The following is a 14,790-nucleotide window of genomic DNA, read 5'->3' as shown; positions in this document are numbered from 1 at the left end:
ATGATGTACACTAGGTGAATTATAATGTTCACCTCATCCTTGCAGTTTCAGATGTGAGGTGGTGCTTTTGGTCAGCAATCCTTTTAACTTATGTCTGCTAAATTCTACAACACTGAGATGACAATGTTAGACTAGCAAACATCAAGGGCATGATGCAATCTGCCTTTATTTGACACAAAAGCATATTCTTTCTCTATGCAGTGCATATATGTGAAGAAGGATTTGCAAATGAAATGTAGCTGGAAATGCATCATGTCCTTGTTCCTTCAATACTGTAACATGCAGCAGACGTGGAGGTTGTACTTTCACCCATGAGACTGACACTGAAACTGTCCACTCTGGGTATTGCCCCAGCCATTTTCCTGCTGCAATTCAAATCAAGAGGACAGCAAATAATGATAGGGAATGCAACTGTTGGTGTACCCCTGTCAGCACCTGCCTCCACCTGGTCACCAGGTTCCTCAATGTCATCAATGTCCACTATTACCTTGCTCTACCCCTACAGCACCTTTCCACCCACCACATTTAGTGTGGAGACACACAACCTGAAATTTTGCCTCCCTGCCAGCTGAACACTGACAGTACATTTTATCGGTGCCCACCGTGCTCCTTTACACTCCCCCGAGTGGAGTCACATGATGATCATTGCTAACAACTCACCTCCCATAACCTTGGAGATGGGCAGAAAAAGTAACTGAGAACATACAAGAATGGATTGACTGTTAAGGGTGAAGAAATGTGCAGTGTAAGATGATGATGATTCACCATTAATGTGATATACCAATGGATCACCTATGGATTGAACACAATTACGTTGATTGGTTTTCAAAGTTGAAAACTTTCTCTTTCCCTGCTCTGTTACTTTGGAGTCATTGCTGAAGCTTTCCCTGCATAACATTTCCAGACCAATTTTTAATTTAAGGGCAATTATAGCATTCTGTACATTTATGATTCTAACTTAAAAGGAAACAGCCTGATATGACTATACATCCGTCATTTTGCAGGAATAATCTGATATCTTGAAGTGTGACATTACAATATGATGAAAGGACTGTCCAGTTCTGGTCGCCCTATTATAAGAAAGATGTGGATGCTTTGGAGCGGGTTCAGAGGAGGTTTACCAGGATGCTGCCTGGACTGGAGGGCTTATCTTATGAGGAGAGGTTGACTGAGCTCGGACTTTTTTCATTGGAGAAAAGGAGGAGAAGAGGGGACCTAATTGAGGTATACAAGATAATGAGAGACATAGATAGAGTCGATAGCCAGAGACTATTTCCCAGGGCAGAAATGTCTAACACGAGGGGTCATAGTTTTAAGCTGGTTGGAGGAAAGTATAGAGGGGATGTCAGAGGTGGGTTCTTTACACAGAGAGTTGTGAGAGCATGGAATGCGTTGCCAGCAGCAGTTGTGGAGGCAGGGTCATTGGGGACATTTAAGAGACTCCTGGACATGTGTATGGTCACAGAAATTTGAGGGTGCATACATGAGGATCAGTGGTCGGCACAACATCATGGGCTGAAGGGCCTGTTCTGTGCTGTACTGTTCTATGTTCTATGTTCTATAACTTGGAAGTGTTAAATCTCTATCCAAAGAGCTGCTGACAGAGTTATTACAGCCTGGTCCTTCTGTTTATTGGAAATGTGGACCATGAAATTTCATTATTAAACACCGGCGCCCAGAGTCATAGAGATGTACAACACAGAAACAGACCCTTCAGTCCAACTCGTCCATACCGACCAGATATCCTAACCTAATCTAGTCCCATTTGCCAGCACTTTGCCCATATCCCTCTAAACCCTTCCTATTCATATACCCATCCAAGTGCCTTTTAAATGTTGTGATTGTACCAGCCTCCACCACTTCCTCTGGCAGCTCATTTCATACATACACCACCCGCTGCAAGGTGGACCTTGTCTATTTACCCTATCCATGCCCCTCAAAATTTTATAGACCTCTATAAGGTCATCTTTCAGCCTTGACTTCCTCCTTTAGAAATTCATATGGCTCTTATCTCATTTCTACCAGTAGCTGGAAGCTACTGCCCAGCTCAGTGTTGTAATGGATGTGCAGCCCACCATGGTCTCCATACTGAAGACTGATCCTGACCTGAAAGAATCTGAAGTTGCTTGTATTACTTTGTTAATTGATCTTCTCTTTCTCACAAGGGGAAGGATATCAATCACTCTGGGCAGCCTTGGCTGACGCTTTCGCATTTGTCCATCCAGACAATCTTCTCTCGCCATCCTATTACCCTAAGGTCAAAATTCACATTGCTGTCCTCTCCTGAAATGTCTGGAATGCCTAAAGTTAGAATCAGTGGATAACAAATAGTTTCAAATGAGGGTTTTTGTTAAGACTAAAGAACTTCACAATGACAGTGATTGGCCTGATTTAATGATAGTGTGCCACTGTACTTATTAAATAGTAATAGCGAAAGTGCGTCATACTTTTACTTGCTTGTATGGAGGTTGCATTTAATGATCTTGCAGCAGGTGTTTGGAACATATTTAGGAAATGAGTCATGCAGTACCTCATTTCATAGGCCTTCTAGCTTTCACCTTAGGAATGAAATGACGTTAAAACGACATTGCTATTTTAGTCCGCAGTGTCTCATAAAAGATGAACAACAAAAGGTTCATTAGAGAGGGAAATCCTGATGGAAAGAAATAGGCCAGCTCTCACAATGAATCAAGTGCAGAAAACTTTCTGCCAGCTCCTGAAATTGTTTGTATGCATACAATATCATAGGTAAGTTGTTTCATTTTTAATGTTGGCTTAGAAATTGCAACATTTGTTTTTCCCTTAATTTTCTGATCTTTACTTAGGAAAGCATTGATTCTCCTTGAGGACTCTTCCAGAGATTCTGGTCAACCATTCCTGGCCAACCCTCAATATCCTATACGAGGTGAATCACTTTTTATATCATTCTAACATGGTCTTTTTTTATCTGATTGATATTACATTGTAGACAGACATACCATGTGTGTTTAATTAACTCCTTGGCTCATGATTGACAGCAGATTATATCTAGCTTGATGGCTACTATAGTTCAGACAAAACCATAGAACCTTAAGAAAGCTGAAGCTCAGAGTGATATCATTCAGGCCATCATATGTGTACTAGCTGAATAAACTAGCTGCCCAGTCTAATATCACATACCAACATCTGGGCTGTAGCCTTGCAGGTTACAGCACTTTAGGTTCAGGTCCAGGTTTCCTTTAAATGAGTTGAGGGTTTCCATCTCCACCAGCAAACTGGCCGGTGAATTCCAGACACCCACAAACTTCTGTTGATTCCTCATGCTCTCCCTAAGCTTTCCACCATTCATTTTTGCTATGGACCAGACCAGAGTGTCTCACAATACATGCAGAAGGTAGCCTAGACCCTAACTTTCTTCTTCTTTGAAAGGTAAATGTGAGTTGCTGTGTTCCAGATGCAATTTGATTGGTCAAACTACTTGACGTTAAGTAAAACACAACTTATTTCATCACACCGGAGTTAAAGTACAACTAAAGAAAGAGGAACTTAGAATAGCTTGACTCTATTGGAAAACATAAGAGAATAATAGATTATTTTACTACTAAGCAGTAACTGTTCCAAAATAGTAACATCCTAGATACACACCCTTCACAAAAGGCAAATTCAGAACATCGATTATCTCACATGCAACTCCCGTAGCAGATAGAGAACCCCCAGCTTGTGGCTGTAACCAAGCAAGGGAAAAAATTAACTTCCACTTCTTCAAGACCCCAACAGTACCCTAAAATGCCTGGTTCTGTGGGAGCTTGACCACACCCGTTCAGGCTGCTTCCATTGTTCAAACTTAAAAAACAAAGAAGGCTTCAGAAGTTGTTTATTTTCTCATGGGCTGTTCATCACCTGCCCCCACCCCCATCTCTTTCTAAAATAAACCAGGACAAAACACATCTTTGAGAGTCACAGTATTGTTTGGTGGCATGGTGGCTCAGTGGTTAGCACTGCTGCATCATGACACCAGGATCCCAGGTTCGATTCCAGCCTTGTGCAACTGTCTGTGTGCAGTTTGCACATTCTCTCTTGTGCTTGTGTGGGTTTCCTCCAGGTGCTCTGGTTTCCTCCCATAATCTAAAGATGTGCAGGTCAAGTGAATTGACCATGCTAAATTACCCATAGTGTTCAGTGCATTAGTCAGGAGTAAATATAGGGTAGGGGAATGGGTCTGGGTGGGTTACTGTTCAAAAGGTTGGTGTGGACCCGTTGGACTGAAGGGCCTGTTTCCATACTGTAGGGAATCTAAACAATCTTTGGGGCAGCACAGTGGCTCAGTGGTTAGCACTGCTGCCTCACAGCACCAGGGTTCCAGGTTCAATTCCAGCCTCAGGCGACTGTCTGTGTGGAGTTTGCATATTCTCCCTGTGTCTGCGTGGGTTTGGTCCGGTTTCCTCCCTGTAATCTAATGTAATCTAATCTACACAATCCAAAGATGTGCAGGTCAGGTGAATTGGCTGTGCTAAATTGCCCATAGTGTTCGGTGCATTTTTCAGAGGGAATTGGGTATGGGTGGGTTACTCTTTGGTGGGTCGGTGTGGACTAGTTGGGCCGAAGGGCCTGTTTCCACACTGTAGGTAATCTAATCTAAATATGTAGCCCCTGATATTAACCTCTCCATAAAGAGAAACAAGTCTTCTCTGTCCACTGTATCCAAGCTCATGATTGTTTTGTACAGTGTAATTAAGCCACATTTTGGCCTTCGATGATCTAAAGAGAACAACCCTAACCTATTCAATCTTTCCATCTCACTGCAAGTTTTAAACACTAGCACTATTCTTGTAAAACTCTCCTGTCCTCTCTCTCAAGATCAATTATGTCCTTCCCAAAATTGTGGTGATCAAAAGGATTTGCAAAACTACAGTTTGGCCTAAACAGTGCCTTACATAATCACAACATTACATCCCAACTCTTGCATTCAATATCTTACCCAATGAAGGAGTGCTTTCCATATGGTGTATTTAAAATCTGATATGTCTATCCTGCAACCTTTAGCTAAATGTGGATATGCATTCAAAGGTATCTCACTTGTTCTAACCCTCTCAATACTCTCCCATTTAGTGTGTATGCCTTTGCCTTGTTTGTCTTATCCAAATGCATAAAGTTGCACTTCTCTATACTCAAATCCAATTCCCTTTTTACGGTCCAATTAACCAAACCATTGATATGTTCCTGAAATTGACAACCATCCTCTTCACGGCCACCTATCTGACCGATTTTGTGTTACGTGTAATATTTAACTTCTTTTTCTGGGTCTGCATTTATTGCTTGTCCCAAGTTGCCCTTGAGAGGATGGTGGTGAGCTGCCTTCCTGAACTGTTGCAGTCCATTGGGTGCAGGTAGACCTAAAATACCATTAGGAAAAGAGTTCCAGAACTTTGACTCAGTGACTCTCAAGGAACAGTGATATATTTCCGAGTCAGAATGGTAAGTGGTTTGGAGGGAACTCGAAGGTGGTGGCATTCCCATTATCTGCTCCTCTTGTCATTTCAGATGGTATTGATGATGTGATTGGAAGTTACTGTCTTAGGAGTCTTGCTGAAATTCTGCAGTGCATCTTGTAGGTGGTACCCACTCTGCTAATGTGTGTCGGTGATGGAGGGTGTAAAGGTTTGTATCTGTAGTGATGATCAATCAGCTGCTTTGTCCTGGATGGTGTTAAAAGTCTTAAATATTGTTGGGGGCTGCACTTATATAGGCAAATGTTGAGTATTCTGTCACACTCCTAAATTGTGCTTTGTAGATGGTAAGCACACTTTGGAGAGTCAGGAGGTGAGTTACTCACTGCAGAATTCCTAGCCTCTGTTCTGCTTTTATTGCTACAGTGTATATATGGTTAGTCCAATTAAGTTTGTGGTCAATATTAACCCTTAGTATGCTGATAGTGGGTTGTTCAGTGATGTTAATGCCATTGAATGTCAAAAGACAAAGGTGAGATTAGACACAGAACTGAGCTAATCATATATACACTGTAGCAATAAAAGCAGGCCAGAGGCAAGGAATTCTACAGTGAGTAACCCAATTCCTGACTCTCCAAAGCGTGTCTACCATCTCCAAGGCACATGTTAGAAATGTGATAGAATACTCCCCATTTGCCTATATGAGTGCAGCTCCAACAATATTCAAGACGCTAGATACTATCCAGAACAAAGCAGCTGTTTGATCATTGCTACAGCTACAATGTTAATGCCACTGAATATCAAAAGGCAAAGGTTAGAGTCTCTCTTGTTGAAGATGGTCATTTCCTGGTAGTTGTGCAGTGCAAATGTTACTTGCCACTTATTCATCCAAGGCAGGCCTTGCTGCATTTGGACATGAACTGCTTTAATATCTGAGGAGATGCAGATGATGCAGCACAGTGGTTCTGTGGGAAGAAATGTAAGGAATTGAGGTTGAATATATGAAAGCCTAACCAAATGGTGGAACAGGCTCACCAAGGTAACTGGTATTCTCCTTTCCTTGTATTTGAGCAAATTTTTCACGCCACGCTCATATGCCACTACATTTTCAAATTTGTTACTTTGACATTTTAATGTACCCATTTATTACACCAGTGTCAATGCCAATAGAACCCTTGCTTCATATTTGCCTTCCTTGACCCTAGGATACTGAAGCTCTGCCCAATACAAAGCGCAACAGTCAGTTTTTTACTTATGCACTAATCTTTTTATTTTAGAATGGTGCCTCCATTGGGATTTGTTTTAAACACTGTTAAAAGTCTTTCATGTGTGAATTATGTTCACAACGGGAACATGAGAAATTCTCCCATGAAACTAGAAACCTAACAGTTTCAATACATGTCAAGGTTACTTTATGAAGATTAATAGGACTTTTCTTTGATAGTAATGGCAATTCTGATATAAAAGGGATGGATGAGGAACTTTTTCCAGGATTATAAGAACTATTCCAAAATATATAATCACAACTGATTATACATACATTCAAATATTATTCCAACTGCAGTAGATAGAAGTCCAAGGGCACAACATTTTTAAATTATTCATTCATGCGATTTGGTACCATGTAGGATGTGGCTGGGTCAGCATTTATTGCCTGTTCCTAGCTGCCATTGAGAAGGTGATGGTGAGGGACTGCCTTCTTCAACTGTTGCTGTCTATTTGGAGGAGGTAGACCCACAATATCACGAGGGAAGGAGTTCCAGGATTTTAATCTTGTGACATAAACGAACAGTGATAGGTTTCCAAGTCAGGTGGGTGGCTTGGAGGGGAACATGCAGATGTCGGTGTTCCCATATATCTACCACCCTTGTCATTCCAGATGATGGTGATCACGAATTTGGAAGGTGCTATCCAAGAAGCTTTGGTGAATGTCTGCAGTGTGGCTACTCAGCACAGTGCTGGAAGAAGTAAACATTTGTAGCTATAGTTCCGGTTAAGTGGGTTGTTTTGTCCTGGATGGTGTCAAGCTTCTTGAGTGTTGTTGGAGCTGCACTCATCCAGGCAAGTGGAGAATATTCCATCACAGTCCTGACTTGTGACTTGTAGATGGAAGATGCAAGTTATTTTTTGCAGGATACCTAGCTACTGAATTTATATGGCTAGTCCAATTTAATTTCTCATTAACGGTAATCAAAAGGCTGTTGATAGTTGATACCCATCACTATGGGTCATACAGTGATCATAATGCTTTTGGATGTCAAGGAGTGATGGATATATTCTCTTTCCTTGTAGATGAATATTTGTGTGGTGTAGATGTTGCTTGCTACTCATCAGTACAAAGCTAGACATTGCCCAGGTCTCACTGCATTTGAACATGGTTAGTTTCAGTATCTGAGGATGTCTGAATCATGCTGAACATTGTGAAATCATCAATGAACTTGCCCATTTCTGACCTAATGGTGGAGGGAAGGTCATTGATGAAGCAGCTGAAGACGGTTGGATGTTGAACACTATCCTGAGGAACCCCTGCAGTGATGTCCTGGAACTGAGATGACTGACCTCCAACAATCACAACCATCTTTCAATGTGCCAGGTATGCACCAACCAGTGGAGAGAGTTCCTCCAATTCCTATTGAGTCTATTTTTACTGGGACTCCTTGATATATCACTCAGTCAAATGCAGTCTTGATGGCAAAGGAAATCACATTTGGTTTGTCTGTAGAATTCAGCTCACATATAATCCATCATAGTAAAGGACAATCTTTCCCTGAACCATTTAACTGAAATTATTATTGAAAAATTCAGGTCCAAAGTCAAGGTAAATGTGCAAGATATTGCCACGAATCAGAAGATAAGGCTGGGCTTCTAAAAAACTTGTATCTTATGGGAAACTTAATGAGGTGAAGGGAAAAGGTAAATAAGTTAAAATGAGAAGCAACATGCTGAATCTTTAGTTCAAACTATGTGAAAATACAGCAAAGTAGAAGACCATGTTAAAGAACTTCTTCAATACTTCAGAAGAAAGCATTAACAAGCATTGATTAAAATGAGTAAAGATCAGAAATTGTGCAATTAAAGGAGAGCATATAAACTAAAGGAAACATTAATTTGCTAGGTGGTTAGTTACATAAAAATAATTCACTTGTAATTAGTCATGGAAAATAAAGAATTGTAAATTAAATCAATTATTTTCAAAATTCTGTTCTTCCATTTGGTCCTGGCTGCTTTTCTTTGGTCATCTGGAAGATGATATTCCATTTCACACTCACTCATTTCTGATGCAGAGATCTGCCAGATACTGACTGAACCAGCCAAACTGCTAGGCACAGGAAGCCCCAGCATCCAATTCTATTCGTAGCCTTCACACCTGCCCCTTTCTCATCCTAGAACCTTTACCTTGTTAAGGGCATATACTGGTCGATTAAAAATCTTCAGAAATTGTCACAAACCCATGGAACTTGGTTCTGGCTTTTGTTCATGGGCTTTTTTGATCTCCTGTTGACAAGTGACCTCTGCAACATCCCATGGATTTTTGGAGTCTCCGTCAATTTATTATCATTGTCAAAGATGCATGAAGCCTTCAATATCTTGGTTAATTAAACAGTTTTTAAGAAGCCCTTAGAAATTATCAAATGTGAAGTACATCATGGCAGAGCTGACATCCACCTACACATTTTCTAGCAATGGCCAGTGGATATTGCCCAAAACCAAAACTCTGGATAATTTTTTACACTCTCCCGAACACTGTTCCAACTGCTGTCCTGGAGATCAGTTGGTTCACCTATATCAAAGACCAGATTCAAATTGGATCCACTTAGTCTACCACTACGAGGGAGACCTGTTAGTATCATTATTTTATGTACGATTAAACTGAAATCATGAAAATAATGATCCGTTGAAGTAGTAATTTGATGTAAGGAACCAAAGGATAAATATAAATCAATCAATGTTAAAATATAAAATACTTCAATTAAGGTGTACATTCCAAACAATCCACTGTCTTCTATTTATTTCAATTTAGTTGCATATTCCAGGACAGTGAAAAAAATGCCAAGTATTCAGGGTTTCTGAACTGCACTGCACCCAGTAATGGAATAAGCTTTACCAGTATAATAAGGATTATAAAGTTGTAAATATATTGTATTTATATTGCATTCTCTGTTGTGCTTTCAGATAGTTTGAGGTCGTAATGTAATACATCTCACCTTGTTCACTTTGATTCAGTTCTTAGAACACAGCTGGATCAGGAGTGTTTCTTAGCAAAGGTGTACAGATTTATCTGAAACAGCTAAGTTTATAATTTATGACAGGGTAGAAATTATATTGGTTTCAATAGGGTCAATACACTAGAAAATTTGGAAACGAGATTTCATCCCAAGTGCTTTGAGTGCTTTGTCCACTTCCTCCTTGGGTTGCAGAGTGTGCCATTGCGCTATTGGTCGTCTGGGATTGGCCAGCATGTCGGACCAGTGGCGTAGCTGATTTCCTGTAGCATCACAACCAAGAAATAACTTTCCAATGGCATCGTTCTTTGACAGCTTATCATGATCCCACACAGAGATCACTAACTGTACTTTCTGTATGGTGAAAGAGAAAACAAAAACAGGAAACGTTAGAGACAGTTGAAATTCATTTACGTTTTTACATTTCCTCATGGATTTCATGTTAATCAAGATGCTAATGGTGTGAAATGGAGAAGAATTCCCAGTACAATGAGATATGCCAGAGTATGTCATTTTCTGTTCTGCCGCTATAATGTTGCTGGAAAAACACAGCAGGCCAGGCAGCATCCAAGGAGCAGGAGAATCGACTTTTCAGGCATAAGCCCTTCTTCAGGAAATGATGCCTCTATAATGTGCCCGCATTAGAACATTGAAAGAAATTGCAGTAGCAGTTTTGACATTTCTACAGTGAAAAGTAAAATACTTGAGATCTCATCCCAGCATTTACACCCACTCAGCTTTCACCAGAATCATTACAAAACAATATTTTTCATACTAGCCATCATGTGCAATTGGGTGAGATTGCAAATTTAGTACAAAGTACTTTGAATTTGTTTTGCAGCATGTGCTCTTGGAGCTACATTAAAGCACTCAAAGTCATTCCACATACTTCAGTAATATACAGCAGAAAGAAGATATGACTGGGAGTTAGTGTGGGCTGGGATGAGACTGAAGATTCAGACGTGACAACTAATATGTAATTTATGATAGCATTTAATTTGCTCTCCTAAATTAAAAGCAGTGCATAGGTGAAACATATTTTTTGCAGATGCCTTCTTCCTTCCCCAGGACTGAAGTAAATACTCTTTGTTAGTGAGTGAGAGCAGGTTGTTGGATGACATTAGAATGGAACTCACTCATGTCCTAAACAGGCATTGGGATACAGATACTTTCCAGTCAGAATGTTGAATAGCACTAAGTAGCAGGTTGTGTTTTGTCCCTATTCCCTAGATCAGGAATACTGGCGCAAACAGCCCCAACTGTTCCCTCACTTGAGATCAATGAAACAAGGCACAGATTTGGAATTTTTTTTATTTTCATCTTGTAAGGAAGTTGTTCTTTCCATTATATATTCATTTAACTTCTGAACTGTGTTCAAAAATACAATTCAGTTTGTTGAGAGAAGATTATAATTTAAATATTGCTAAAATTCAATGTCCCTTTGCAGATATATTAACAATAAAGATGAGAGAGTAACACAGAGGATTAGAGTACCAATAGACAATTCATCAGTTGGTACATGCTCCCAATCTTGACCATCTGAAAGGGGAATAATTGGGTAAAATTCAGGCAGCTTTTAACAAAGGAGAACTGAGACCAAATGTCAATACACTGCCATTGCACATCTACATGCATAAGCATAAAGGGTATACAGATGTCTGTGGTCACAAGTATCAAAAGTGGATAGCCTAGAGATAGACATAAGGGAAAGGTACTGAAGTGTAAAATCTTCCCTCTTTCAAAGATATGGTTGATTTGTTTGTATTAGTGTAAAAGTGGAGGAATAGAATTGGGCTCACCTTGCATGATCAGTAATCAAGGCAGGACTAAGTTAAGATACTTCTGCAATGGAGTAGTTAAATCAAAATCTCAGAAGGGCACTGATACAACATTTCTATTTCTATATGGTATCTCTTCCATATAGATGACAATATCAGTTTGGTGCAATAGTGCCCTACTGTATTACTGCACATTTCATATGGTGATCTACTTGCCATTAGGTCGAAGCTGCTTAAATCATTTTCATGCAAGTTTGAATGTAATCTACTGCAAAGTACTTTTAATTATTCCAGATATTCCTCTCACCTGTATTTCTTCAAAGGTTACATCGAAGGTAAAGGACTCATTGAAATATGGATTCAAGGTGTTCTTTTTAACTGTTGTCTTCTTTTTCTTAAGCTTTTTCTTATTGAGCATCAGACGTATCTTCACATAGGGGTCTATAAAAATGATAAAGAATACCTCCAAATACCAGTGAAAATAAAGTACATTATCCCTTTTGGTTCTGTATTCAGCCTTTGTCCGTCAACAGTATGAGGTAACATTCATTTTGAAGATACTGGTTAGAAAATTAATCACAAACTGCCCTATGTGAGCTTTTACTGTATGATACAGGTACAGTGAAAATATTTGACTCTGTTTCTTGACAGGTACAGGTACAGGACTTGTATATTCATTACAGAGTGATATGTGATCATTGTTTTACTTTTCACTTAATCTGGAGTAATTTTGGTTTTAGATGACAGTGTAAGCATGACACTGCTTGAAAATTCCTCTGCCAATTTTATTTTCTTTTAACTTCAATGGAAATAAATATTAGAGGAGATGTGCAGCAAGTGCTCAAACTGATATTTATATGAGTTATGCTATCATCTGAAGTCAAAATTCCCTTAATTCTATGAGTAATGATGGGTATCTCTCCTGGACGTAATGCTAAATATAGAGAATTCTGAGTGCAATTGATCCACAAAACGATAACAGCTTTGGGTGTGTTATATCCACAATTATACCACTGGGGTTTGGTTTTTAACAACAGTGTTGTCAGTACATTGGGTGTAGAATAACAGACTGCTGGAACATGTTAACAGAGGGAAGCAAATAAATGGGCAAAACTGTAGGAATAGTGGATAATCCATTAAAACATTACAGACAAGACAACAAAGATCAGGGCAAAGACTACAGACAGTAGCAATTATCTGTGAATGCATTACAAACAGAATGGAAATTACCTGGGAATAATTTGCGGAACAAGATAGAACCCCCTCAATCTTTTTCCTCTATCTCTCAAACATCACCTCCTCTCTCTCTTTCCCTCTATCTCTCTCTTCTGTTCCTCTGTTCATTATTTCTGTCTGCCTTCCCTTTTCTCTGTCCTGCTTTTCTCTCCTCCCCCTCTCTAGCCTTCCATTACTCGTCGCCAGATCAGCATTTTTTTCTTCTGATCTCTCCAGTGACTGCTTTCTGCACTTCCTTTTTTTCCTCTGCTCTCTTTCTGCCCCTCTCCCAATGAGCATTTCTGATAGGCCAAGTTACCAACTTACTAACACCTTTTTAAAGCTACTACCCAAGACCAATTTCAAAGCCAGTAGCCACAAGCAAAATACTATGGGTTTGCACTCGGCCTATTCCAATTTTACTTCGTAAGACTGATGCTTGAATGATATTCTACAAGTAGTATTTATAATCAGTATGGAAACAGCAAACATGAGGGTTGGCAGACTGTTTTAAACAAATGTTGTGAAAGAAATAAGCTCAGCGAACCTTGCAGTCACAAGTGTGCAGTCAGAACTCACCAGATAAACCATCTTTATCCATTATCCTCAGGTTCTTGGCTTCTAAAATTATAATCGTCAACTTGTTCGAAGTGGGAACATAACGGAGGGAGAAGCAGATATCACCAAGTTTCACTTGCTAATGAAGAAACCAAACAAGATAAAGTCAGCAATATTCAGACAATAGCATAGAAAGGAAAGACAATTGAGGAATCATTGTTACCAATAGAGCTAAGCAGCCAAAACCATTTTGGTAACTGTTATTTGACATGAAATTTCATCTCTGATCATTGTAAACATTTGCATGAACCTAGAGGGCATAGATTTAGGGTGACAGCGGCAAGATTTAAAAAGGGCTGAAGGGGCAACTTTTTCATACAAAGAGTGGTGCATGTATGGAATGAGCTACCAGAGGAAGTGGTGGAGGCTGATACAATTACAACATTTAAAAGGCATCTGGATGGGTATATGAATAGGAAGGGTTTGGCGGGATATGGGTCAAGTGCTGACAAATGGGACTAGATCAGGTTAGGACATCTGGTCTGCATGGATGAGTTGGACTGAGGGGTTTGTTTCCGTGCTGCACATCTCTATGACTCCACATGTAGCTTCTCCTTAAAGGTATCATCTTTCTTATAAGCAGAAAATAAATCTTAACCAATTAAGGATTTTAACTTGACATGTAAATTTGTCATTTTCCATTTCAGATGCTGTCAATAGCCTCGTCATACCTGTAGCATTGTGTGTTTTTATTTCAGATTCTGAACAGTTCCAGTTTTCCACATCTGCACCTAATGCTGTGCTGATTTCTATGTTTGTGAAATAATGCTCCAGGATACTGGACTCCTAGACACAGGAGGAAAGAACATAATCTACTGGATCTAATGTCAGGTGAACCCAATATGACCTTCCCTTGACTTCCTTCACAAAGTCTGTGCTCCCACCTCAGGCCTCCCAACTTCCTCTAAGGCCATCCAATCTCTCCCTCAAAGCCTCCTCACCAACCCTGCTCTGATTTCACAGGCTTCCAATCTGAAAACGCACAGCCCCAAAATCTGGTCCCTCAGACCTCCAATTATTGACCCCACCCGACCCAGCGATCAGGCACACTGTCCAACCTACCTGGGATTAGAACCACTACCCCAACTGAAGGTTGGCTTTGGACCTCAATTGACTCTATAACTTCTTCACGAGCACCCACCAAGTTCTACTGAGTGGAAATCAGGCTGACATTCAAGCAGGGAGCTTACCAGTAATGTTGCTGGACATCATGGATGAAGTCTCTGCAGCTTGACAGTAAATCTGGACTTCCATGCCTCCAGGACACTACCCCTTCACCCCTCATGACCCCCATTCCAGGTAAGCCAACATTTGATATTCCTCCTTTATTTCAAATGTTTATTTAGTGGCAAGTTGAAGGACTAGAGAGTGGTTTATTTTAAGAACGAAATCAGATTAAATCTTTAAACTGACAAGTCTAACAGTTTAATATCTGAGGTAGACAAAAAAAGAGCTTTTAAAAAATCAAATTATTGTGTTTCTAGAAAAAGAAATGATTGTTAAAAGTAGTTTGTGTGAATTATGAAATAA

At 39.9% G+C, this 14,790-nt stretch overlaps 1 protein-coding gene and 1 long non-coding RNA gene across 2 annotated transcripts in view; one reads left to right on the top strand and one right to left on the bottom strand.

Moving 5' to 3' along the window:
• Positions 1-2,673: 2,673 nt before the first annotated feature.
• On the top strand, positions 2,674-14,558 carry LOC148146975 (uncharacterized). Its single transcript, XR_015760186.1, has 3 exons — positions 2,674-2,748; positions 2,826-2,905; positions 13,959-14,558. It is a non-coding gene; the product is annotated as an uncharacterized LOC148146975 (long non-coding RNA).
• syt8 (synaptotagmin VIII) overlaps positions 8,360-14,790 on the bottom strand; it is a 74,133-nt gene continuing 67,702 nt past the window's right edge. The window contains exons 7-9 of the mRNA XM_043705974.2: positions 13,222-13,339; positions 11,735-11,868; positions 8,360-10,003 (exon numbers count right to left, since the gene is read on the bottom strand). Of these exons, the coding sequence (XP_043561909.1) occupies positions 9,773-10,003; positions 11,735-11,868; positions 13,222-13,339 (483 nt within the window). The 3' untranslated portion in view covers positions 8,360-9,772. The remainder of the gene's footprint in view (positions 10,004-11,734; positions 11,869-13,221; positions 13,340-14,790) is intronic.

The sequence above is a fragment of the Chiloscyllium plagiosum genome, unplaced genomic scaffold (assembly GCF_037043375.1).
Source record: "Chiloscyllium plagiosum isolate Xiang-an unplaced genomic scaffold, Cpla_swu_hap1 HiC_scaffold_18, whole genome shotgun sequence".
In the NCBI taxonomy this organism is placed as follows: Eukaryota; Metazoa; Chordata; class Chondrichthyes; order Orectolobiformes; family Hemiscylliidae; genus Chiloscyllium; species Chiloscyllium plagiosum.
This window is presented reverse-complemented; position numbering and strand designations above follow the sequence as displayed.